A 25,842-nucleotide genomic window follows, 5' to 3' on the forward strand; every position below is an offset into this window, starting at 1 on the left:
AATCAACAACAAGTGGGACACAATCATGAAGTGGAACGACATTTATTGGATATTTCAAACTTTTTTAACAAATCAAAAACTGAAAAATTGGGCGTGCAAAATTATTCAGACCCTTACTTTCAGTGCAGCAAACTCTCTCCAGAAGTTCAGTGAGGATCTCTGAATGATCCAATGTTGATCTAAATGACTAATGATGATAAATACAATCCACCTGTGTGTAATCAAGTCTCCGTATAAATGCACCTGCACTGTGATAGTCTCAGAGGTCCGTTAAAAGCGCAGAGAGCATCATGAAGAACAATGAACACACCAGGCAGGTCCGAGATACTGTTGTGAAGAAGTTTAAAGCCGGATTTGGATACAAAAATATTTCCCAAGCTTTAAACATCCCAAGGAGCACTGTGCAAGCGATAATATTGAAATTGAAGGAGTATCAGAGCACTGCAAATCTACCAAGACCTGGCCGTCCCTCTAAACTTTCAGCTCATACAAGGAGAAGACTGATCAGAGATGCAGCCAAGAGGCCCATGATCACTCTGGATGAACTGCAGAGATCTACAGCTGAGGTGGGAGACTCTGTCCATAGGACAACAATCAGTCGTATATTGCACAAATCTGGCCTTTATGGAAGAGTGGCAAGAAGAAAGCCATTTCTTAAAGATATCCATAAAAAGTGTCGGTTAAAGTTTGCCACAAGCCACCTGGGAGACACACCAAACATGTGGAAGAAGGTGCTCTGGTCAGATGAAACCAAAATTGAACTTTTTGGCAACAATGCAAAACGTTATGTTTGGCGTAAAAGCAACACAGCTGAACACACCATCCCCACTGTCAAACATGGTGGTGGCAGCATCATGGTTTGGGCCTGCTTTTCTTCAGCAGGGACAGGGAAGATGGTTAAAATTGATGGGAAGATGGATGGAGCCAAATACAGGACCATTCTGGAAGAAAACCTGATGGAGCCTGCAAAAGACCTGAGACAGGGACGGAGATTTGTCTTCCAACAAGACAATGATCCAAAACATAAAGCCAAATCTACAATGGAATGGTTCAAAAATAAACATATCCAGGTGTTAGAATGGCCAAGTCAAAGTCCAGACCTGAATCCAATCGAGAATCTGTGGAAAGAACTGAAAACTGCTGTTCACAAATGCTCTCCATCCAACCTCACTGAGCTCGAGCTGTTTTGCAAGGAGGAATGGGAAAAAATGTCAGTCTCTCGATGTGCAAAACTGATAGAGACATACCCCAAGCGACTTACAGCTGTAATCGCAGCAAAAGGTGGCGCTACAAAGTATTAACTTAAGGGGGCTGAATAATTTTGCACTCCCAATTTTTCAGTTTTTGATTTGTTAAAAAAGTTTGAAATATCCAATAAATGTCGTTCCACTTCATGATTGTGTCCCACTTGTTGTTGATTCTTCACAAAAAATACAGTTTTATATCTTTATGTTTGAAGCCTGAAATGTGGCAAAAGGTCGCAAAGTTCAAGGGGGCCGAATACTTTCGCAAGGCACTGTATATATTTTTCCTCCTCACACGAAGAGTGTTTTTGGAGAATGGGCTGCAGGATCCTCCAATAAGGCTGCTGTCTTCAATGCACACCTCACACATGGTTGCTGTTTTCTCAAAGCAAGCCAATGAAGATGACTTTGTTCTCTCTGCAGACTCTGTATCACGCGAGTGCTATCCTGGAGAATGGCCCTGTCCATCCTCAGGCCTGTGTATCCCAATGGACCAACTGTGTGATGGGACAGCCCAATGTCCAGATGGAGAGGATGAGGCCAACACCACTGCTGGACGCAATTGCAGTCAGTAACAATACAACCAGTTTAAAGTGCATGCACTCACGCACATACGTCATTTTGAGAAGTGACATTGGGAGTCATGTGTGTCTGTCTGTGATTGTCAGGTATCTGGAGGTGTGCTTCTCTGAGCTGTGAGCATCGCTGTCATGCGTCTCCTGAGGGAGGAACCTGCTCCTGTCCTTCTGGGTACACTGTCAACAACAATAACAGCCGCTCTTGTATTGGTAAATACTGGTAAATTCACTCCGTTACAGTACATTGAAAGAACTGGAATCGCAGTCTACTAGAGGTAGAATATTGGATGTGTGCTTTGAATTATTCCGTTTTTTTCTTATTTCATTCTTGGGTGAAGACTTTGACGACTGTCAGATGTGGGGCATCTGCGACCAGCTCTGTGAAGACAGGATGGGAACCCACCGCTGCAGCTGTCGAGAGGGATATTTCCTGGAGCAGCACCGATACTGCAGAGCTAACACCTCAAGTGAGTGGCCAGTGTTGAGCTTCAATATACTTCAACATATCAAAGTCATTCCTGCTGGCTAGAGGCCCTCAGCCCCTCAACCCAGCCTCCTGTCTGCCAGCCTCTGTCCACCTGCTCTGCTTTCTGGTGCATTGTTGCACACTGAGTGTTATTTCTGCCAGTCGTTTGTGTCTGTGGACCCCTCTGACTTTGAGGCCAGAAGCAAGGAGGGATTTGCTGTGTTAATAATACAGATCAAATTGTCTTGACCATTTGGGTTTCTAAAAATGACATCAAATGAAAAATCTTACTAAAGTATTACTAGAGATTAAGATTTGAATCAACCCAATAGTATGGCTTCAAAACTGACAGACTAAAATGTATTTTTATTTATTTTCTGTTTTCCACTGCTGAGTAAATGAATGAAGTATACAGTATATACAGTCAAAAAACAACTGCTTAAACAGCATATGACAGGTGTTTATAAGAGATGATGAAATGTTTGAGCATGTTGTCTTACTGATTGCCTTGCCTACTGTCTGTAGCTAGCGTAGCCTTGCTGGTGTTCTCCAATGGCCAAGACCTGCTGATTGGTGACATCCATGGACACAGCTCTCGCACCCTGGTCCATTCCCAGAACAGAGGAGTCCCTGTCGGGGTGGACTTCCACTACCTCCTCAATAGAGTCTTCTGGACGGATACTATTCAGAACAAGGTAATACTGGCATTAAAATACTTCACATGAGTGGTTCCTGTGGCCCTGTTAAGGCATCAGTGCATCGTTAGAATTACATGTACAGTGGACCGTAGTTACAGTCCACAGGATAGAAAGGCTTATTGTTTGAGGAAATGCTTGAGTTGTACAGGAACCTGCACCCCCCCCCCCCCCCCCCCCCCTCAAAGGAGAGGGAATACTTTGTCAGATCTGTTAAGATACCGCCACTGTTAATACTGTACAAATGGTAGACCTGCCGGCTCCCAAATGGCTGGGTCATAATGAAGGGGAAGTAATAATCTGGAAAACTGTCTGATATGCTGGTACGATGTTCGCATAGCTCAGTGTAATTTTTGTAACCCGATCGTGTTCAAAGTAATCGTGCAGTATTTGTTTTCACCGAGTCCACCCTGTTATATGCATTCTTTGGCCAGCTCAAAGGGCTTTGTTCAGCATCTTGGCTTCTGTATGGTTTGATCCCCAGCCACGAGGCTGAAAAGCAGGGACATACCAGCAGTGGGGTATCTGTGTAGATCAGTCACCTCCATGGCGGAATGTCAGCGTATTTAAATTGGGGGGACCACAAACAGGCCATGTGAACGTACTAGGAAGGTTAAACTAGCAGGCTACTTCCACATATTCAGTTTCTCTTTAAACAGGTCAGCTGAAAATCCTGCTTTTTAGACGCCTGGGTCTTGTTTCAAACGAGCCAGAGCTGTAAAGAGCACTATCCCTTCTGAGGTGCCAAGGCTTCAAGCCTGAGAAACTGGTGCCATCTTGGAATCAGTAGGGTAGAGGTTTCACAATACTATCCGACAGCACCGCTCAAATGCTACTAGACAGACAAGATGGAAGTCAGACAAGCAACCAAAGCCCAGCCTTAATGACAGTAATTTCCTTCTCATATTGAGGTATTATGGTGACATATCCCTGTTTCTCGGACAGTCTCTTTTTATTTTATATCTCTGTGAATTTCCGGAGCCTTAACCACCAAAGAGCTAATCTCCTAGCGACAATGCTTTCTTTTGTGGCCAGGTGTTTTCGGTGGATATGGACGGTTCCAATATGCAGGTGATTTTAAATGTATCAGTTGACTACCCAGAGAACCTAGCCGTGGACTGGGTGAACAATAAGCTGTATGTGGTGGAGGCCAGCGTCAACCGGATTGACATGGTGGACTTTGACGGGAATAACCGGGTGACGCTGATCGCAGAGAATCTGGGAAACCCCAGAGGGCTGGCCGTGGACCCAACTGTAGGGTGAGTCGAGGGGACCTCCTCTATCCTCCATCCCTCCATCCCTCTATCTATCTGTCTCTCTCTCATGCTGTACCGGTAGGGAGTAATGAGTGTGTTCGATTCGCAGATTTTCCTGGCGGATTAGTGAGCAGTATTAAAAGTGATGAGCCTCATTGTAATCCAATAGTGTGGTTCCAGAGTGGAGCCTGGGCCAGGTGGCTACAGGTGAATTGGGAAGTGAGGCTAAATGTACACACTTGTTCTACCTCGGTGGGATTTAGGGCTGGCCCTCCTGTAAGACCGAGGAACAAAGACAGTGGAGGATGTGTCTGTTTCAAATTCAATTAAAAAAAGGAAATCCGCTTATGTATCACCTTTGGTTGAGTTGCAGTCCTGGTTGTTTTATAGCTAAAAGGATGGATAACTTTGCTGCTATGGAATCCTGTTCACCGATGTTCAATATTGCATCCAGTACATAAATCAAATCAAATTGTATTTGTCACATGCTTCGTAGACAAGCTTCGTAGTCTACACGTAGGTGCAGACGAACAGTGAAATGCTTCGTAGTCTACACGTAGGTGCAGACGAACAGTGAAATGGTTCGTGGTCTACACGTAGGTGCAGACGAACAGTGAAATGCTTCGTTGTCTACACGTAGGTGCAGACGAACAGGGAAATGCTTCGTAGTCTACACGTAGGTGCAGACGAACAGTGAAATGCTTCGTAGTCTACACGTAGGTGCAGACTAACAGTGAAATGCTTGCTTACGGGTACTTTTTCAACAATGCAGAGTTCAAAATAAGATTTAAAAAAATCAAATAAAAAATGTAAATGGTGAAATGAGGACACAGTGGAAAAAAATAAAGACTAAAAATAACATGGCTATACACTGAGTGAACAAAACATTAAGAACACCTGCTCTTTCCATGACAGACTGACCAGGTGAATCCAAGTGAAAGCTATGATCCCTTATTGATGTCACTTGTAGATGAGGGGAGGAGACGGGTTAAAGAAGGACTTTTAAGCTTTGAGACAATTCAGACATGGATTGCCTTGAAAGATTTAAGTGCCTTTGAACAGGGTATGGTAGTAGGTGCCAGGTGTACCGGTTTGTGTCAAGAACTGCAACGCTGCTGGGTTTTTCACGCTCAACAGTTTCCCGTGTGTATCAAGAATGGGCCATCGCCCAAAGGACATCCAGCCAACTTGACACAACTATGAGAAGCATTGGAGTCAACATGGGCCAGCATCCCTGTGGACACCTTGTCCATGCCACAACAAATTGAGTCTGTTCTGAGGGCAAAAGGTGGTGCAACTCAATATTAGGAAGATGTTCCTAATGTTTTGTACACTCAGTGTATTTAGGGAGTAGAAAATAACGTGCCTTGTATACAGGGAGTACCAGTACAAGTCGATATGCAGGGGTACGAGGTGTGTGAGTGTGTGGCGTCAGTATGCATTTGTGTGCATGTTTTGTTTGCGTGGGCGTAGGTACAGTTGAAGTCGGAAGCTTACATACACCTTAGCCAAATACATTTAAACTCAGTTTTTCCACAATTCCTGACATTTAATCAGAGTAAAAAATCTCTGTCTTAGGTCAGTTAGGATCACCACTTTATTGTGGATAGTAGTAGAGAGAATTATTTATTTCAGCTTTTATTTCTTTCATCACATTCCTAGTGGGTCAGAAGTTTGCATACACTCAATTAGTATTTGGTAGCATTGTCTTGAAATTGTTTAACTTGGGTCAAATGTTTCGGGTAGCCTTCCACAAGCTTCCCACAAAAAGTTGGGTGAATTCTGGCCCATTCCTCCGGATAGAGCTGGTGTAACTGAGTCAGGTTTGTAGGCCTCCTTGCTCACACACACTTTTTCAGTTCTGCCCACACATTTTCAATAAGATTGAGCTCAGGGCTTTGTGATGGCCACTCAAATACCTTGACTTTGTTGTCCTTAAGCCATTTTTCCACAACTTTGCTTTAACTTCCTGATGTCTTGAGATGTTGCTTCAATATATCCACACAATTTCCCTCCCTCAAGATGCAATCTATTTTGTGAAGTGCACCAGAGGACATTTCTCGAAAAAGTACGATCTTTGTTCCATGTGCAGTTGCAAACCGTAGTCTGGCTTTTTTTATGGCGGTTTTGGAGCAGTGGCTTCTTCCTTGCTGAGCGGCCTTTCAGGTTATGTCAATATAGGACTTGTTTTACTGTGGATATAGATACTTTTGTATCTGTTTCCTCCAGCATCTTCACAAGGTAATTTGCTTTTGTTCTGGGATTGATTGGCACTTTTCGCACCAAAGTACGTTCATCTCTAGGAGACAGAACGCGTCTCCTTCCTGAGCGATATGACGGCTGCGTGGTCCCATGGTGATTATACTTGCGTACTATTGTTTGTATAGATGAACATGGTACCTTCAGGCGTTTGGAAATTGCTCCCAAGGATGAACCAGACTTGTGGAGGTCTACAAGTTTTTTTCTGAGGTCTTGACTGATTTCTTTTGATTTTCCCATGATGTCAAGTGAAGAGGCACTGAGTTTGAAGATAGACCTTGAAATACATCCACAGGTACACCTCCAATTGACTTAAATGATGTCAATTAGCCTATCAGAAGCTTCTAAAGCCATGACATAATTTTCTGGAATTATCCAAGCTTTTTTAAGGCACAGTCAACTTAGTGTATGTCAACTTCTGACCCACTGGAATTGTGATACAGTGAATTATAAGTGAAATAATCTGTCTCAAAACAATTTTTGGAAAAATGATTTGTGTCATGCACGAAGTAGATGTCCTAACCGACTTGCCAAAACCATAGTTTGCTTACAAGAAATTTGTGGAGTGGTTGAAAAACGAGTTTTAATGACTCAAACCTAAGTGTATGTAAACTTCTGACTTCAACTGTATTGTGTGTGTGTATGTTAGGGTGTAAGTGTAATTAAGTATACAGTGGGGCAAAAAAGTATTTAGTCAGCCACCAGTTGTGCAAGTTCTCCGACTTAAAAAGATGAGGCCTGTAATTTTCATCATAGGTACACTTCAACTATGACAAACAAAATTAGAAAACAAATCCAGAAAATCACATTGTAGGATTTTTAATGAATTTATTTGCAAATTATGGTGGAAAATAAGTATTTGGTCAATAACAAAAGTTTATCTCAATACTTTGTTATATACCTTTTTGTTGGCAATGACAGAGGTCAAACATTTTCTGTAAGTCTTCACAAGGTTTTCACACACTGTTGCTGGTATTTTGGCCCATTCCTCCATGCATATCTCCTCTAGAGCAGTGATGTTTTGGGGCTGTTGCTGGGCAACACGGACTTTCAACTCCCTTCAAAGATTTTCTATGGGGTTGAGATCTGGAGACTGGCTAGGCCACTCCAGGACCTTGAAATGCTTCTTACGAAGCCACTCCTTCGTTGCCCGGGCGGTGTGTTTGGGATCATTGTCATGCTGAAAGACCCAGCCACGTTTCATCTTCAATGCCCTTACTGATGGAAGGAGGTTTTCACTCAAAATCTCACGATACATGGCCCCATTCATTCTTTCCTTTACACGGATCAGTCGTCCTGGTCCCTTTGCAGAAAAACAGCCCCAAAGCATGATGTTTCCACCCCCATGCTTCACAGTAGGTATGGTGTTCTTTGGATGCAACTCAGCATTCTTTGTCCTCCAAACACGACGAGTTGAGTTTTTACCAAAAAGTTATATTTTGGTTTCATCTGACCATATGACATTCTCCCAATCTTCTTCTGGATCATCCAAATGCTCTCTAGCAAACTTCAGACGGGCCTGGACATGTACTGGCTTAAGCAGGGGGACACGTCTGGCACTGCAGGATTTGAGTCCCTGGCGGCGTAGTGTGTTACTGATGGTAGAGGCTTTGTTACTTTGGTCTCAGCTCTCTGCAGGTCATTCACTAGGTCCCCCCTGGGATTTTTGCTGATTTTTGTGATCATTTTGACCCCACGGGGTGAGATCTTGCGTGGGGTCAAAATAATTGCTCCCACAGTTGATTTCTTCAAACCAAGCTGCTTACCTATAGCAGATTTAGTCTTCCCAGCCTGGTGCAGGTCTACAATTTTGTTGCTGGTGTCCTTTGACAGCTCTTTGGTCTTGGCCATAGTGCAGTTTGGAGTGTGACTGTTTGAGGTTGTGGACAGGTGTCTTTTATACTGATACCTGTTCAAACAGGTGCCATTAATACAGGTAACGAGTGGAGGACAGAGGAGCCTCTTAACGAAGAAGTTACAGGTCTGTGAGAGCCAGAAATCTTGCTTGTTTGTAGGTGACCAAATACTTATTTTCCACCATAATTTGCAAATAAATTCATTAAAAATCCTACAATGTGATTTTCTGGATTTTTTTTCTAATTTTGTCTGTCATAGTTGAAGTCTACCTATGATGAAAATTACAGGCCTCTCTCATCTTTTTAAGTGGGAGAACTTGCACAATTGCTGGCTGACTAAATACTTTTTTGCCCCACTGTATATAGGTAGAGTCCAATGTGTGTGCATAGAGTCAGTGCAAGAGAGTTAGTGCAAGAAAGGGTCCATGCAGGTAGTCTGGGTAGCCATTTCATTAGCTATTTATCGTTCTTGTCTTGTGGCTTGGGGTAGAAGCTGTTCAGGGTCCTGTTGGTTCCCGACTTGGTGCACTGGTACTACTTGCCATGCGGTATCAGAGAGAACAGTCTGTGGCTTAGGTGTCTGGAGTCTTTGACAACTTTTGTGCAACCTACTGTACTGGTAACCTGTACCTAATCTGTGCCAAAACACATTTTCTTCACAGGTTCCTGTTCTTCTCAGACTGGGACTCTCTGAATGGAGAGCCAGGTTTGGAGCGGGCTTACATGGATGGCACCAATCGCTATGGGATCATCAGGACTAAATTGGGCTGGCCAGCAGGGATCACACTGGATATTGATGCTAAGCGAGTCTACTGGGTCGACAGCCGCTACGACTATATTGAAACCACCACATATGATGGGCTTCATAGGTAAGCATACCAGATATGTTCCTTATGAAAGGGCTCAAATGTGATGTTTTTTGGCCAAATGTCTGGAGAGACCAAATGTAAGAAGTCAAAACAATGCCATTTCCCTGTCTATCACAATGGTAAATGTACAGTCTGCTCAGGGTATTCTCTCCACCTTTCAGGAAAACAGTGGTCCATGGAGGTGCTGTGATCCCCCATCCCTTTGGCATCAGTCTGTTTGAGCACACTGTGTATTTCACTGACTGGACCAAGATGGCCGTGATGAAAGCCAACAAGTTCAGTGACACAAACCCTCAGGTGATCTACACCACATCTCAGACCCCACATGGAGTGCAAGTGGTACACCAACTAAGACAACCGTATGGTAAGCATGTCACTTGGTACAACCACTCCGCTGATCTGCCCCACTTCTGTATGTTCTGTCAGTGGCTGAGCGTTTGTGTTGTGTTCTCAGTGGCTAACCCTTGCGGGGTAGACAGGGACGGCTGTGAGCAGATCTGTATTCTAAGCCACAGGTCAGACAACCAAGGGCTGGGCTACCGCTGCAGGTGTCGCATGGGCTACGACCTGCATGCTGACGGCAAGAGATGTGTTGGTAAGGCCAACACACAAACCTTGTTTCGTTTTTTTCCCTATTAACATTGGACTTGGTACACTTCAATGTGCTGTGTCCTTTATACTGTGAGTGCCCATGTGGTGTGACATATGAGGTAGAAGATCTGGAGGTTCATGGTGGATGTCTTCTTCTCACTCGCTAGCGGTGAGGCAGTTCCTTCTCTTCTCCAGCCAGCTGGCTGTCCGAGGCATCCCCTTCAACCTGTCCTCTCAGGAGGATGTCATCCTTCCTGTCACTGGAACGCCCTCCTACTTCGTTGGGGTGGACTTCAGCGCAGAGGACGATGCCATCTTCTTCTCAGACACGGCCAAAGACATCATCTACAAGCAGAAAGTGGATGGCACCGGTGAGAGCGGCCTACATTAATTTGATTGGATGGATGACTCGATACTGTATATTAGAATCAAACCCCAAATTTTCTGTTAAACATATTTTCATAACTGAATTTGTAGTTCATTATTACTGAATGTTTTTTTTTTTTCATTTTTAGAATGTGAGGAAATACTTTTTTGTAACCATGGTTACATCCCCACATATATCCTTTCAAGCAGAGAGCTCAAGCATGTGATCCAGCCAAGCTTATACCGGCAGTTAGGGGAGTGCCTTATGGAGCCGGGTAGTGCAGTGGGGGAGGGAGGGGAGAGGGAGGGAGGGAACGGGCAGGAGCATGGACACCAGTGAAACTATCACGTAACAGCTCAAAGTCAGGCTCCAGAATGTGATAAAACAAACACTGGGAACATAATTAATACAAGTTGTCGAAGATTCAATATTTATCTTCCAACTTCCATGTAAAAAAGTTACTAATGTGGTAAAGAAATGACAGTAGAAAATGAAACCACAATCTGTACTGATCAGTGGTGTTGTTTTTGCAACATAGGGTTGACCAGCCCTAGTTTTCTCTGTCAGGCATACATAGCACAAATGCAAGCTGACAGTCTATTTACTTAAATGTGTTCCTCTTTCATCTCTGTACTAAATGGCGGTGTCGCCGCTTTGATCTGCACAGGCAGGGAGGTGCTAGCTGCCAATAGAGTGGACGGCGTGGAGGACTTGGCTTACGACTGGATTTCAAAGAACCTCTACTGGACCGACCCGCGCTTCAGGAGCATTTCAGTCATGAAGGTGGCCGATCAGTCCAGGAGAGCCATCATACGCAACCTGAACAACCCACGGTCCATCGTGGTACACCCTGTGATTGGGTAAATACAGCTGGGCTGGACCTCAAAGAGGGAGGGGGGGGGGGTCAGGGAGAGAGGCTCGGCGCCACTTCCAGCCTTAATGTTGCAACAAAAACAAGAGAGAGGCAGGGAGAGCAGATGTGATAGGGTTATATATCTTTGTTGAGGCTTGAAGAATGCTGACTATACCGATGAATGCATGCTTTTTACAGCATAATATCCCAATGTTTGATTCTATTCAGTTCATTAATATAAATGCTGATCGGATTATATTTGTTTGAGATTCATTTAAAGGACCATGGGATGTCAAAGGGAGACAAAGACAGTGTGTGAAATTGGTCAAGTACTCCATTGTCCTGGGCATGCACAATTTAGTGAGGGCATTAGCCAGACCCAGCAGGGCTCGGAGGCCCATGTTTTCATCCTGGATCCCTGCCTCTTAAGAACATGAAAAAAAAGCATGAGCAAACTGAGCAGTTGTGTCTAGTCACACCTAGTATAATGCGAGAGGTACCGACCCATTCACAGATTGTTCGCACTTTAAATCCCAAACCTGATAAAAGGACTCTTTATTTAGTGCTAGTGGGACATTTCCAATAGCTTCAAAGTCATAAGGCCTCTGAGTCCAACAGCCTAGATTAGTGCTGCATGAAGGCTGGTATTGTAGTGAACACTAAGAACTTGGCTTAAACGGAAAAAGCCCGGGGGAGCTCTGAAATAAACGGTCTATATTTCTCACTTCATAAAAGATTTTGAAGTGGACCTAAAGCCAGAGTCTACTTCGGGTTGAGGTGAAAAAGACACTATGATCTTTTTCCATATAAGTGTGAGTGTTGGTTAATGTGTATGTTTTTATTCGGCAGGTATATTTTCTGGACCGACTGGTATCGTCCAGCGAAGATTATGAGGGCCTGGTGTGATGGGTCACATGCCCTGTCGATTGTGAACACTACTCTTGGCTGGCCCAACGGCCTGGCTATCGACTGGAGGTGAGCCAATGGTCCCAGAGCCTAGCAGGACCAAAGGAATGGCCTCACAATACGCCATTCTTCATCTTCCAGTAGCACTCCGTCAAAAAAAACAAATAGTAGTTTCATTCATAGCAAATCCGATGCATAGGTTTGACTTCGTCACTACATTTAGAAATTGTGACACTATGTGCATTGTAAGCTATTAGCTGGTCAAAGTGAGGCTGCATGAAAAGTGGAATAGTGTTAATATTACTGTATGTTAGTGTGGTTTTTAGTGAATTTATGTTCATCACGGAGCTCATCTGCATTTCCTGCTGTCCAGCAAAATTCTCAGCGACAAAAGAGTGATCAAATTAAGATCCGACGTCTGTAAGATCTCATTAAGCCTATTATCAGACTGATCTTCCCTAATCCTCCTCTTGACAATATGTTTGTGCAACAGTGTTTAAGAATGTCTGTCCTACTCGTCCTGTCTCCCCCCCCCCCAGCTCCATGCGCCTGTACTGGGTGGATGCCTTCTTTGATAAGATCGAACACAGCACCTTTGATGGGCAGGACAGGCTGTCTTTGGAGCGCATCACTCAGATCTCACATCCTTTTGGTCTCACCATTTTTGGAGGTGATTTCAATTTTTAGAGAGAGCAATTACCGTGTCATCTCAAACATTTAGTTCAGTGATGATAAGAGATAAAAATCGCTAATGTCATAGGTTGTGCCCTGGCATTCCCAACGCCGGGTCTCAAGTTTCATGAGCATTCCTGCTTGGCCCATCCAGGTTATGCATATTTCACTGACTGGCGCCTGGGTGGGATCGTGCGTGTGCGCAAGACTGACGGGGGAGAGATGGTCATCATCAGGCGGGGAATCAGCCACATCATGCACGTCAAATCTTTCAACTACAACTCCCAGACCGGTGAGAAACTCTGTCACCCCCCCCCCCCCCCCCCCCCCGCTGCAGTGTTTATGTGATGGAGGATAACTCTGTGGCCATCACTGGATTCATTTGCTACCCCTCTCAGGTTCCAACTTCTGCAATAGGAATACTAATCCTAATGGAGACTGCAGCCATTTCTGCTTCCCGGCGCCGGACTCGCAGAGGGTGTGTGGCTGTCCGTATGGCATGAAGCTGGCGCCCAGCCAGCAGACGTGTGTAGAGGACCCTTCCAACGAGCCCCCTACGCTGCAGTGCGGTTCCAATTCCTTCTCCTGCACCAGCGGGAAATGTGTCCCTCAGAACTACAGATGCGACGGCGTTGACGATTGCCATGACAACAGTGATGAGGCCAACTGTGGCGGAGCTCATAGTAATGCATTGTATTACGTTTCAATGTATACTAACTGTTTATACTGAGTATACTAACTGTTTGTCATTCAAGGCACTTTATTGGGGCATTAGTAATAATGTTTAATATACTTATACGTATATTTTGTATACTTTAGTATACTTAGAATGGCTTGTTACGGTGTTAAAAAGTAGCCAAAAAATGATGTTTCATCAAACCTTACTTTTCTTTCTCAGACACCACCTGCTCACCCAGGGCATTCACCTGTGCCAACCAGCACTGTGTGCCCAGTGGATGGCACTGTGACGGGCACAACGACTGCTTTGACAGCAGTGACGAGCGGGACTGCCCCACCCAGACCCCTGGCACCTGCGCGGCCAACCAGTTCACCTGTGCCAACAACCGCTGTATCCCACACATCTGGCTGTGTGACACGGACAACGACTGTGGAGACGGCTCGGACGAGGCCAACTGCAGTGAGTCTACGAGTCAAGGACCACTTTTATTTTTCTCACATTTACTATAGGAGTAATACCTCTGTTATTGAGTGTCTTTTTGAGAATGACTGTCAGTCATTGTGTTGCATTTAACTGTTAGCTCCATTGGTCTCTCTGTGTTGGCAGACCTCAGTGGTACATGCCACCCGGAACAGTTCCAGTGCCCAGACCACCGCTGTATAGGCCCCAGCTACGTGTGTGACGGTGACAGAGACTGTATGGATGGGGCTGACGAACAGGGCTGCAGTGAGTCTCTCTGTGTTATTTCCGCACTGTACTGTATTTAGGAACTTGCATAGTTGGACAGCGCCAAACAAACAAGTGTCACACAATTTCAAGTCAATTGAATACACCGTGAACGCAAGCGTACGTTAGCCTCTTATCCCATTGATCTTATTCCATGTGTATTAAACAGAACGCGCAACGACTTTGCGTGTTCTAAACGGCACCCTTTGTCGTTGTTTTTTTTTCAGTTTACAACTGCACTCTCTATGAGTTCAAGTGTTCTAATGGACATCAGTGTATCAACTCCTACTACCGCTGTGACGGGGTCTTTGACTGTAGCGATCACTCAGATGAGTCTGGCTGTCGTGAGTATTCAACCTCTTTATTTTTATATAAGTTACAAGAAAATGTAATGATCAGTTTATATATTCTCCTTTCTTGCCTTCCACACTGCTATCAGATGATCGTGAGCCTTTACCAGGTAGGAACAGCCTCAATCATTGGTTAAACCTCACGTGTGTATCTTTGATCCATCCCAATACCTGCCAACCACACTAACCCTCTGAATACGGTTAGCATGTTGCAAAACACAATTGTATAAAAAAACAATTGTTTTGGTCTGTAGTCACGTGTGTTCTAGAATGTCCAAATAGTGGGTTTTGATACAGAGTAGAATGCGATGGCTGTTGCAAGTGTACCAACTCAATGTTTTGAGTCACAAGAAGAAAATACAAGGATCAGTTTCTACATGCAGAGTTGATCAACCAACGGGTCTCAGAGCACAGCAGTTTGAGCATTACTCTCAGTGAAGTGACATCATCGCCGAGGTTCTGTTGAGGCTTCCTCCTGAGCTTCAGCCACACTTCACTACACTGTCTGACCTTGCCTTCTCCTGCTCTGCCCAGCCACCAGACCCCCAGGGATGTGCCACCATGAGAGTGAGTTCCAGTGCCAGTCTGACGGCAGCTGTATCCCCTCCACCTGGGAGTGTGACGGTCACCCGGACTGTGAGGACGGCTCAGACGAGCACCACGTCTGTCCCCCCCGCACCTGCCCCACCACCCTGTTCCGCTGTGACAACGGCAACTGTGTGTACCAACGGTGGCTCTGCGACGGCGACAACGACTGTAGGGACATGAGTGATGAGAGAGACTGCCCCACGCCACCTTTCCGCTGCCCTAGCTGGCAGTGGCAGTGCCCGGGCCACAGCATGTGTGTCAACATCAGCAGGGTGTGTGACAACAATCCCGACTGCCCCAATGGTGCAGACGAGTCCCCGCTCTGCAGTAAGTCACCATCTCTCTCTGCCTTTTAGGCCAGCATGCTAATAGTGTCATGTTACGAAAATGAAGTGCACTCTCTGTAAATTTTCCATTGTAATTGTCTAGTTTCACTGGTCACTTGAAATCTTGACATATTTTGCACGGCATTTCTGGTCACAACCAATTGAGTGCGTTAATGTTTGTGAGGAACTTGTGTTATGTGTGGAATCTTGTGTTCAAATCATGCATGTGTTGATTTGTTCTGTATTAACTTAAAAGTGATCTATGATTTCCTTCCTTCTTGCCTTCCTCACTGCTTTCAGACGAGCCCTTGCCAGGTAGGAACAACCTCAATCATTGGTACAAACCTCACGCGTGTAGCTTTGATTCATCCCAAAACCTGCCATCCACACTAACCAACTCAATATGGGTAGAATGGTGCAAAACACAATTGGAGGATAAAGGGAAATTCTTGTCTGTAGTTACACGTGTAGAAAATGTGTTTCAGAATGTACTAATGGTGTGTTTTGACGAAATTCACAAAATATTCTCTAGGGTAGAACGTGCTATTTGTAGCACTGTGATTAATTGAGCAGCTATCTCTTATTGACTCTCCTCTTTTTACCATCCTAGACCAAGAGAGCTGCACTGACAACAACGCAGGTTGCACCCACGGCTGCATCCAGGGGCCGTTTGGGGCCCAGTGCACGTGTCCCATGGGCTACCAGCTGAGTAACGACTCGAAGACGTGCGATGACGTAGACGAGTGTAGCCCCCCTGGCCTGTGTAGCCAGCATTGCTTCAACGAGAGAGGCTCCTTTCGCTGTCACTGCTCCGACGGATACACTCTGGAGGCTGACCAACGCGCATGCAAGGTCTCAGGTCAGGAGGAGGATGTGTGTGCGGGGGGGGGGGGGGGGGGGGGGGGGGGGGGTGTTGAATTGGCATCCGCCGCATTCCCATTTTGTGCTCTTAGAAACGATTTCCGTACATTGTCATACCAATCCATCATATAGATTTGACCAATCCATTTAGTCCACAACATACTCAGGTATGTTTCCTCTAAACATAATTGGCCTAATTTCAAAATAAGACACATCCTCCCACTGTGGATTAAATTCAGTCTCCTAGATGACAGGCAGAGATGGATATACAGTGCATCTGATTGGCCCACACAGACATGATAAACTGCCCAGTGGCTGGACAGGACAGGACATGAATGGTCTGAAGGGAGCCAGTGTTGGCACCAGACCACCGAGCGGATGCACTCTCTCTCTTCTCCATTCTCTCCCCACTCTACTCTGATTTCCCCAGATAAGACAAATAACATATATGTCACTCACTGACTCTCTCTCCGGGTAATTAGGACATAATCAACAACAAAGGGCTTGTTTATGAGCAGTGTGCCTGACATGAGCCCGTCTACCTCAAAGATAACCAGTTGAAAATCCCTGTAATTCAATCTGCCATTATTCCCAACAGGGCTGCATTGATTCCCTGCTGTAGATATCTTAGGAGCTCAACTTATCTTGTTTTGTAGTTTAAGGAAGAATTGTATACAGCTGATGTGAAGTCTTGTTTGAATTATAATGCACAGGTGAAAAGAGAGTATATATTTTTTCCAGGTTCACGCGAGGCTTTGCTTTTAGTCGCCAGCCGAAATCAGATTGTGTCTGATGACATAACCACTCAACCCAATGTGGTCCGCTCGCTGGTCCGGGATGGACGAAACATTGTGGCGCTGGACTTTGACTCAGTGACTGACCGTGTGTACTGGTCTGACACCAGCCAGGACAGAATATGGAGCGCTCACAAAAATGGCAGCGACAGGGCTGTGGTGAGTACCGAATGCCCTTCCATTTCCCACGAAAGAAATGCTGCGTTTTCTACATTCTCTAGGGTAATGAATGAACTCCAATAACTTAAACATATGTGTGTTGATTTGACAGGTTTTTGACAGTGGAGTGACAGTGACAGAGAGCCTGGCAGTGGACTGGGTGGGCAGGAACCTATACTGGACTGACTATGTTCTGGAGACCATTGAGGTGTCCAAACTGGACGGCACCCACAGGACTGTCTTGGTCAGTGAGAATGTGACCAATCCCAGAGCCATTGTGCTGGACCCAAGGGACAGGTGAGGCTCATCTTTTGAGAGTAGAGTACACAGTGGAAATTCAATATGTAATGAATGAAAACAGCGTAATTGACTGTAACTATAACAGTTGATCTACTGTGCAGTGCTCACCTCATGTTCTGGACAGACTGGGGGAGGAACCCTCACATTGAGAAGGCCAGTATGGACGGGAAGATGAGGACAACCATCATAAGCAACAAACTGTACTGGCCCAACGGCCTAACCATTGACTATCCCAACAATCTGCTCTACTTTGCGGATGCCTACCTGGATTTTATTGACTACTGTGATTACAATGGCAAAAACAGGAAACAGGTTCTGGCCAGCGATCTGGTGAGCAAATCATTTTTTGTATTTACATTCTTTACATACATGTATATATCAAATCATTGATACATAATGAACAAAAATATGACTGCAACATGTAAAGTGTTGGTCCCATGTTTCATGAGCTGAAATAAAAGATCCCAGAAATGTTCCATGCGCACGAAAAGTGTATTTCTCTCAAATGTCTGTTTACAACCCTGTTATTTCTTTCAAATTGGTTTTACAACCCTGTTCGTGAGCATTTCTCCTTTGCCAAGATAATCCATCCACCTGACAGGTGTGGCATATCAAGAAGTTGATTAAAAAGCAGTTTCATTACACAGGTGCACCTTGTGCTGGGTACAATAAAAGGCCACTCTAAAATGTACAGTTCTGTCACACAACACGGTGCCACAGATGTCTCAAATTTTGATGGAGCGCGCAATTGGCATGGCGACTGCAGGAAAGTCCACCACAGCTGTTGCCAGAGAATGTAATGTTCATTTCTCTACCAAAAGCTGCCTACAAAATCGCTTCAGAGAATTTGGCAGTACGTCCAACCGGCCTCACAACCGCAGACCATGTGTATCCACACCAGCCTAGAACCTCCACATCCGGCTTCTTCACCTGTGTGATCGTCTTGAGACCAGCCACCCAGACAGCTGACGAAACTGTGGGTTTGCACAACTGAAGAATTTTTGTACAAACTACCAGAAACCGTCTCAGGGAAGTTCATCAACGTGCTCGTTGTCCTCACCAGGGTCTTTACCTGACTGCAGTTCGGCGGCGTAACACGACTTCAGTGGGCAAATGCTCACCTTCGATGCCCCCTGGCACGCTGGAGAAGTGTGCTCTTCACGGATGAATCCCGGTTTCAACTGTACCAGGCAGATGGCAGACAGTGTTTGTAGGTACTTTAGGTATTTTTAAGGTGAGGACCTTATGGGTTTTGAAAAAATAATTCACTACAAAACAGTTCTGGGATGTGAAAACTGATGCTCAATATCTCAGAACTATGCTTGGTGCTGATAGAACCTTATAGTACCAAGGTCACGAAATCTTTGTCTATTTATTGAGGCTACCAGACAGCCCTATTCATTATTTTGTCTACAACACATTTTGATGATCTAATAATGAACAAATGCAAGGTTCATAACTCAATTATACATTTCAAGCAATTTTGACATACCAAATGACCAGTAAGCCCATGCTAGTAATTGTTGCTTGAAGCCCCATTGCAGGTGACCATGAAAAATAAACAGTTAATGTTCTTGATCACCAAACAATTTGTTGTCTCGTCTGCTCCCGCTCCCCCTCTCTGGTGCTCGAGGTCGCCAGGCTGCTTATCATTACGCACACCTGTCACCATTGTTACGCGCATCAGCGCTTCATCGGACTCACCTGGCCTCCATCACGTTACCTCCCCTATATCTGTCACTTCCTCAGTTTCTTTCCCTAGTCAGCATTAATGTCATTATGTGTCCCTTGTCCAGACGCTGTTCGTGTTTTGGTTCCTTTTTTTTTTCATTAAATATTCACTCCCTGTACTTGCTTCTCGTCTCCCAGCGTCTGTCCTTACAGAATGCTGACTCCACAATTTGAAGCATCAGGGAGTTTTTTGTTGTTGTTTTTTGTTGGTGATGTCGGGTCCGTGTGCCGCTGCCGAAGCAACCAGGGATGCCTCAGCTGGCTTGAGAGGCTCACAAGCCTCGGTTGGCTCAGCAGGCTCCCACGAGATGCCTCAGCCGGCTCAACCAGCTCCCATGCCTCAGTCGGCCCGTCAGGCTGACCAAATTGAATAAGCAAAAGTATAAATATTAAATATAAATGGTAGGCTACATTTTTTACAGGGGTGGAAAAAGTACCCAATTTTCATTCTCCAGTAAAAGTAAAGATACCTTAATAGAAAATGACTCAAGTAAAAAGGTATTTGCTTTGAAATATACTTAAGTATCAAAAGTAAATGTAATTGCTAAAATATACTAAAGTATCAAGAGTGGCACAGCGGTCTAAGGCACTGCATCTCAGTACTTGAGGCATCACTACAGACACCCGTGGTCAATTCCAGGCTGTATCACAACCGGCCGTGATTGGGAGTCCCATAGGGCGGCGCACAATTGGCCCAACGCCATCCGGGTTTTGCCGGTGTAGGCCGTCATTGTAAATCAGAATTTGTTCTTAATTGACTTGTTAACTAAAGGTAGAATAAAATAAAAAAACCATCAAAGTAAGATCAGATCAGATACAGTAGGGATGACCAGGGATTTCTTCTTGATACGTCCGTGGATTGGACAAGATTCCTGTCCTGCTTCAAAATGTAACCAATACTTTTGGGTGTCAGGGCAAATGTATGGAGTATAAAGTATATTCTTTTCTCCAGGAATGTAGTGGAGTAAATGTGAAAGAAATAGTAAAGTACAGATACCCCCAAAAAACTACTTAAGTAGTACTTTAAAGTATTTTTACTTAAGTACTTTACACCACAGATTTTGTAAATGTATTTTTCTCATTCAGTTTCACACTCTCGATCCCGCAAAACGTTCTCACTACGCTACTGTAGCTCACCCGACCTGTGTTGATTGACAGTTTGCTGATCCAATCAGAGGGCCGAGTGTGCGTTTCACTAGCTAATATATTTTTTTGGGGGCCAAGTGCGATACTGTCTCTGGCTGCGTGCGCCCAATCTACGGAGACTCTGTGCCACAAAACGAGTAACAAAACGTAACAAAATGTGGGCAGATGTCATCAGTCTCAAATATAAGTCGATTCCCAAGTCTTGAGACTCCAAGTCGAAGTCAAGTCTGAAGTTGTTTTATTTTCTATCAAGTTAAGTCTCAAGTCATCAAATTTGTGACTCAAGTCAGAGTCCAAGTCATGTGACTCGAGTCCACACCTCTGCAAATAACCCTAGAACAACATCCAGGGATCTCCAGGCCTCTCTCGCCTCGGCTAAGGTCAATGTTCATGATTCCACCATCAGAAAGACACTGGGCAAAAATGGGATTCATGGCGGAGTAGCAAGGCGGAAACCATTGCTCACTAAGACGAACATGACATGCTCGTCTTAAGTTTGCCAAAAAGCACCTGGATGATCCTCAAGCGTTCTGAAACAATGTTCTATGGACCGATGAGTCAAAAGTAGAACTCTTTGGCTGACATGGGCCCCGTTATACCTGGCGAAAACCAAACACTGTATTCCACAGTAAGAACCTCATACCAGCGGTCAAGCATTGGTGGTGGTAGTGTCATGGTTTGGGGATGCTTTGCTGCATCAGGACCTGAACGCCATGCCATCATTGAAGGAACCATACATTCTGTTCTGTATCAGAGAATTCTACAGGAGAATGTCAGGCCATCCGTCTGTGAACTGAAGCTGAAACGCAGCTGGGTCATGCAGCAAGACAATGATCCAAAACACACAAGCAAGTCTACATCAGAATGGTTGAAGAACAAGAAATTGAAAGTTTTGACCTGAAACGAGCAGGTCATGCTGGAAAACCCACAATTGTCACTGAGTTGAAGCTGTTCTGCACGAAGGAGTGGGCTAAACTTCCTCCCCGGCGCAATGAGAAACTAATTGATAACTACAAGAAGTGTTCGATTGCAGTTATTGCAGCTAAAGATGGTGTAACCAGTTATTGCAGCTAAAGATGGTGTAACCAGTTATTGAGTTTAAGGGTGCGATTTACTTTTTCACACGGGGGCATTGGTTTTGCATTACGTTTTTTTTAATAAATAAACGAAATATGTATACATTTTTTGTGTTATTTGTTCACTCGGGGTCCCTTTTATATAACATTAGGTTTTGGTTGGTGAGCTGATAACATTCAGTGTAAAAAATATGCCGGAAAAAAAGTCTGGGCAGATACTTTTTCACGGCAGTGAATGAATGAACTGTAACTCAGTAAAATCTTTGAAATTGTTGCATGTTGCGTTTATATTTTTGTTCAGTGTAGATGTCAATGATACCGTTTTTAAGCCAGGAGAACATTACATACATCATATAATTTTTATTCAAATGTGCTTATTTCCTCCTTTTGTGTGGGTTAATATCAATAAAATGCACTTCTTGTCTTTTGCTGCTCTCAATAAAAAGGTACTGCAACATCCCCACGCAATTACCATTTTTGAGGATTTTGTGTATTGGACCGACAGATACATCAACCGCGTTATCCGAGCCCATAAGTGGCACGGGGGGAACCAGACAGTGATGCTCTACAACCTTCCTCAGCCCATGGGCCTGGTGGCGGTACACCCGGCCAGGCAGCCCGCAGGTAGGACAAGGACATACAGTAGTATATGGTAGGCCAACTGAAAATACATATTTGGCATGGTGATATCATAAGCTGGTATTGCCACAGTACAGTTTTGTCATTGTATTTGAAATGACATTTCAGAATGAAACCAGAGGTGACTGAACACGGTTGACTTTTTTTTCTTGTGTGTGTTATGGGACCTGTGTGCAGGTGAAAACTACTGCTTTAGCAGCCCCTGTTCTCATATCTGTCTGCTGTCGGCCGTGGGGCCCAGCTTCTACTCCTGTGCCTGCCCCTCAGGCTGGACCCTGGCTGCAGACCAAATCACCTGTGCCAGAGGTAGGCTCCATGCCAACCTGAGGGAAACGCTCATCACTCACAGTTTGATTAAAAAGGAAGTCAGGTCAGATGGAACAGATAGATTGTAACATTCATAACTCATAAAGCTTTTATTAATGGAGTAGGAATTGCAGTAAATCCTTCTCGAGCCTACATACAGAGCTGCTCTTTGCAAATATATTTTAAGGGGGTCTATCCAGCTCCTAGAGCGTCAGACTCATATTTTAGAGGCTAGGGACTTGTCAACAGTATCCCATTTAAATTCTGTTGTAAAATCCCTTTCCAGAAGTAAATATTTAGGATCATAAAAGTGTGGCTAAGGTTTCAATAAGACAAGGGACCTTTAATGTGAAGTCCAGAGAGTCCTCTTTAGGTCAACAGCTTAACCCATATCAGGTTGCAGGGCTTCAGCTTTTTCTAGCCATGCAGAACGCATTCTCCCCTGAGAGGTGAATTACCCAAGAATGAAAATGCCCCCGAGCTATCCATTGATTCTAATCTCTGATGACAAAGCAAATCAGGGCTTTGGAACAAAGTTTCACCAGCCCATCTGAACCCCCTCCTCTTTCAACCTTCTTTCAACATTAAGAGGTCTTAGGAAGAAAGTATGGTGATACCAAATTGTAGTATTTGTTTCTGTTTTAAAAAATTCAATCAGGCTATAGACATGTCCGTTTGGAGCCGTTTGGTGATGAATAGTTTTGTTTTCCTGCAGTTGAGGATCCTTTCTTGGTGGTGGTAAGAGATAGCGTCATATACGGCATTCCCTTGAACCCGGACGTCAAGAGCAACGATGCCATGGTGCCTGTTGCTGGACTTCAGAATGGATACGATGTGGACTTTGACAACACTGAGCAGACCATCTATTGGGTGGAGCACCCGGTAAGTGTTCACACTGTCCACACCAACAGAGACCCGAAGTGAGACTACTCTACTGTCCCTAGGCTCTGACCAACCCCTGTCCCTTCTCCTCTGTAGGGTGAGATCCACAGGGTGAAGTCGGACGGTACCAACAGGACAGAGTTTGCCCCGGCAGCCATCCTGGGTTCCCCTGTGGGCCTGGCCCTGGACTGGATGACAGAGAACCTGTACTACACCAACCCAGCCAGCCAGTCGATTGAGGTGAGCTGAAACATCCATACTCTCTACGCTCCTGTAGAAAGCAATGCAGTTATTCTGGAAAATGAACGGGTGCTGATCGTGATCATCGTATTTAGACAAATAAAGTCGTTATCTCAGTTGGTTTCCCTCCGTCAGGGATATCTGATACAGTATGTGCGTGCATTTGCGTGTTTTGTCAGGTTTTGAGGCTGAGAGGGGAGATGCAGTACAGAAAGACTCTCATCACCAATAATGGCTCCCCGACTGGCGCAGGCACTCCGGTTGGCATCGCTGTGGACCCAGCACGCGGGTAAGCCCATTTTTAACACTGCTCTGGCACGGCTGCTCATCTCCACAGTCACTGAGCCCTATCTGCCTGCCTGCCATTTGCTCCACCCCCAGAGAGAGACTTACCACTGTTACTGTATACCACACAACACAATCCACTCCAACAAGCCACCACCTGGGAATATGTACACCTATTACCTATTCATTGTTAGCATATCAAATGTGTAATGACATGATTTAAAAAAAAGTGGGGGGGGGGAATATGCAAATCCAACTTATCAGCTGCAGGACAGAAGAACGTATCAAAGAAAAAGGAATGTCTGCAACTCTGGTAATCAGAAGCACAAAACAGTTGGGTCTCCTTATATCACCACGGGAGTTTACCAGAGGCGCGGACATTCCTTTTTTTCTTTAATGACATAATTGCGATACACATTTCCCGCTTCATCTCACACGTGGATTGAATCTGTTGTAGAGGTTCTCATATGAGGTGATGGAGATGCCGAGGGGCTGTATTCATAGCCGTGTGTCTCTCTGTAAGGAAACTGTACTGGACAGACCAGGGCACAGAGAGCGGCATCCCTGCCAAGGTGGCGGCCGCAGACCTGGACGGCTCCAATCCTGTCACCCTGTTCACCAACAATCTGGATCAGGTGGAGTTCATCACTGTGGACATCAGTGAGAACAAGCTGTACTGGGCTGTCACAGGCGCCGGAATGGTGGGCCGCCGTCACTACCTTAACCACTGTCTGTGTCTCAAATGCCACCCTATTCCCTATATAGTACACTGCTTTTGACAAGGGCCCATAGGGCTCTGGTCGATTCAAGTGCACTATATGGGGAATAGGGTGCCCTATGATTCCTGTGTCTGACTCTTAACAATATACCACTTATGTAGTCCACCTCAATGCCTATTATCCATATATTTGACATGTTATTAATGGCAGTCTTGATATTAATAAAACCCCATAGATTGAGCGTGGTGACCCAGACGGGACCAATCGCATCACTATAGTGACAGGCTTGTCCCATCCCTGGGGTGTTGCTGTTCATGAGAGCTTCCTGTACTTCACCGACCGGGACTTTGAGGTGATAGAGCGCGTGGACAAGGCCACCGGTGCGAACAAGGTGGTGCTGCGGGACAACGTGTCTGGACTGAGAGTACTGAAGGTGCACTACAGGGAGAGTGAGTATCTGAGGGACCTGATGGTACACAGCCAAGCAAATATGATCCCCACTCCATTGATCTGGATTGAGACCTAAGCGTTGGTTAATTAAATGAGAACCATTAACTTGTTGGAAGCGTCAGGATTACCAGTTTATTGGAGTTTTTTATTATGTTGAGTGTTTAATCAGTATGCAAACATACGTATTCTGTCTGTTCTGTTTTTTTTGTGGTAAAGAAATAGCATTGCTGAATTATGGTATTGCTTCTGTGTTTTTGATAGCTGCTGGGTAATTACTAGGGAGACGCAGTGGATTATTAGTTGACCAGTTCCTCGTCCTTTATTAGGAACACTGGGCATTGTGTACGGAACAAGCCGTGTTCCTTTATCCCCTAAAACAGAGCAGATACTGTGAGTGACATGTTTTCTAGGAGTTAAACCAGCCGTGAGCCTGATTTGACAACAATGTATCAAAGTGGTGTTGTCGTCAGATTCTTCCAATGATGACTAAGAAATGAGGCGCAGGTTACTTCCAGTTCCAGTCATTTGTAATAGTTTAGTCTCATTTTGAAACGTCCCTGGCGTTGCGCTTGTCGTCCAAGACCTAGAAGTTGTTTCGGGAATTCTTAATACATTTCTAGTTCTATTTGTCCAGACTCCTGTTGTATATGAATGATGTCCTAATCCACCATGTGGTCTTTGCCTCTGCAGCCTCGGCTGGTACATCCAACGGCTGCAGCAACAACATGGGGCTGTGTGAGCACCTGTGTCTACCGCGGCCCGGAGGCTTGTATACCTGTGCCTGTGCTACGGGCTTCAAGCTGAGCGCTGACAACAGAACCTGTGCTTCATACCAGTCCTACGTGGTCATCTCCATGCTATCTGCCCTCAAAGGCTTCAGTCTGGAGGGGGCTGACCACTCTGAGGCCATGGTGCCAGTGGCTGGGAGAGGTAGGTGTTGTTCAGATATAAAACTCCTGCTGCAGGGCATTCT

The 25,842-nt window shown here is 45.0% G+C and overlaps 1 protein-coding gene across 5 annotated transcripts in view; it reads left to right on the forward strand.

Annotated features, from left to right (window-relative positions):
* Positions 1-25,842, forward strand: part of lrp2a (low density lipoprotein receptor-related protein 2a) — a 69,848-nt gene that overhangs the window by 13,714 nt on the left and 30,292 nt on the right. For 3 of the 5 annotated variants that reach the window (XM_036958840.1, XM_036958841.1, XM_036958843.1), the window contains exons 8-38: positions 1,668-1,811; positions 1,913-2,032; positions 2,161-2,289; positions 2,814-2,983; positions 4,019-4,242; positions 9,017-9,223; positions 9,385-9,587; positions 9,678-9,818; positions 9,982-10,185; positions 10,849-11,041; positions 11,884-12,009; positions 12,480-12,610; positions 12,767-12,904; positions 13,011-13,295; positions 13,511-13,750; positions 13,898-14,017; positions 14,245-14,361; positions 14,902-15,282; positions 15,582-15,596; positions 15,892-16,140; positions 16,884-17,095; positions 17,208-17,392; positions 17,497-17,725; positions 21,795-21,972; positions 22,165-22,293; positions 23,009-23,175; positions 23,272-23,415; positions 23,595-23,704; positions 24,224-24,401; positions 24,655-24,868; positions 25,560-25,799. In XM_036958840.1, coding sequence (XP_036814735.1) covers positions 1,668-1,811; positions 1,913-2,032; positions 2,161-2,289; positions 2,814-2,983; positions 4,019-4,242; positions 9,017-9,223; positions 9,385-9,587; positions 9,678-9,818; positions 9,982-10,185; positions 10,849-11,041; positions 11,884-12,009; positions 12,480-12,610; positions 12,767-12,904; positions 13,011-13,295; positions 13,511-13,750; positions 13,898-14,017; positions 14,245-14,361; positions 14,902-15,282; positions 15,582-15,596; positions 15,892-16,140; positions 16,884-17,095; positions 17,208-17,392; positions 17,497-17,725; positions 21,795-21,972; positions 22,165-22,293; positions 23,009-23,175; positions 23,272-23,415; positions 23,595-23,704; positions 24,224-24,401; positions 24,655-24,868; positions 25,560-25,799 — 5,523 coding nt within the window. The remainder of the gene's footprint in view (positions 1-1,667; positions 1,812-1,912; positions 2,033-2,160; positions 2,290-2,813; positions 2,984-4,018; positions 4,243-9,016; positions 9,224-9,384; positions 9,588-9,677; positions 9,819-9,981; positions 10,186-10,848; positions 11,042-11,883; positions 12,010-12,479; positions 12,611-12,766; positions 12,905-13,010; positions 13,296-13,510; positions 13,751-13,897; positions 14,018-14,244; positions 14,362-14,901; positions 15,283-15,581; positions 15,597-15,891; positions 16,141-16,883; positions 17,096-17,207; positions 17,393-17,496; positions 17,726-21,794; positions 21,973-22,164; positions 22,294-23,008; positions 23,176-23,271; positions 23,416-23,594; positions 23,705-24,223; positions 24,402-24,654; positions 24,869-25,559; positions 25,800-25,842) is intronic. The other 2 variants (XM_036958842.1, XM_036958844.1) reach the window with 1 other exon arrangement.

This window comes from Oncorhynchus mykiss, chromosome 22, assembly GCF_013265735.2.
Source record: "Oncorhynchus mykiss isolate Arlee chromosome 22, USDA_OmykA_1.1, whole genome shotgun sequence".
NCBI classification, from domain to species: Eukaryota; Metazoa; Chordata; class Actinopteri; order Salmoniformes; family Salmonidae; genus Oncorhynchus; species Oncorhynchus mykiss.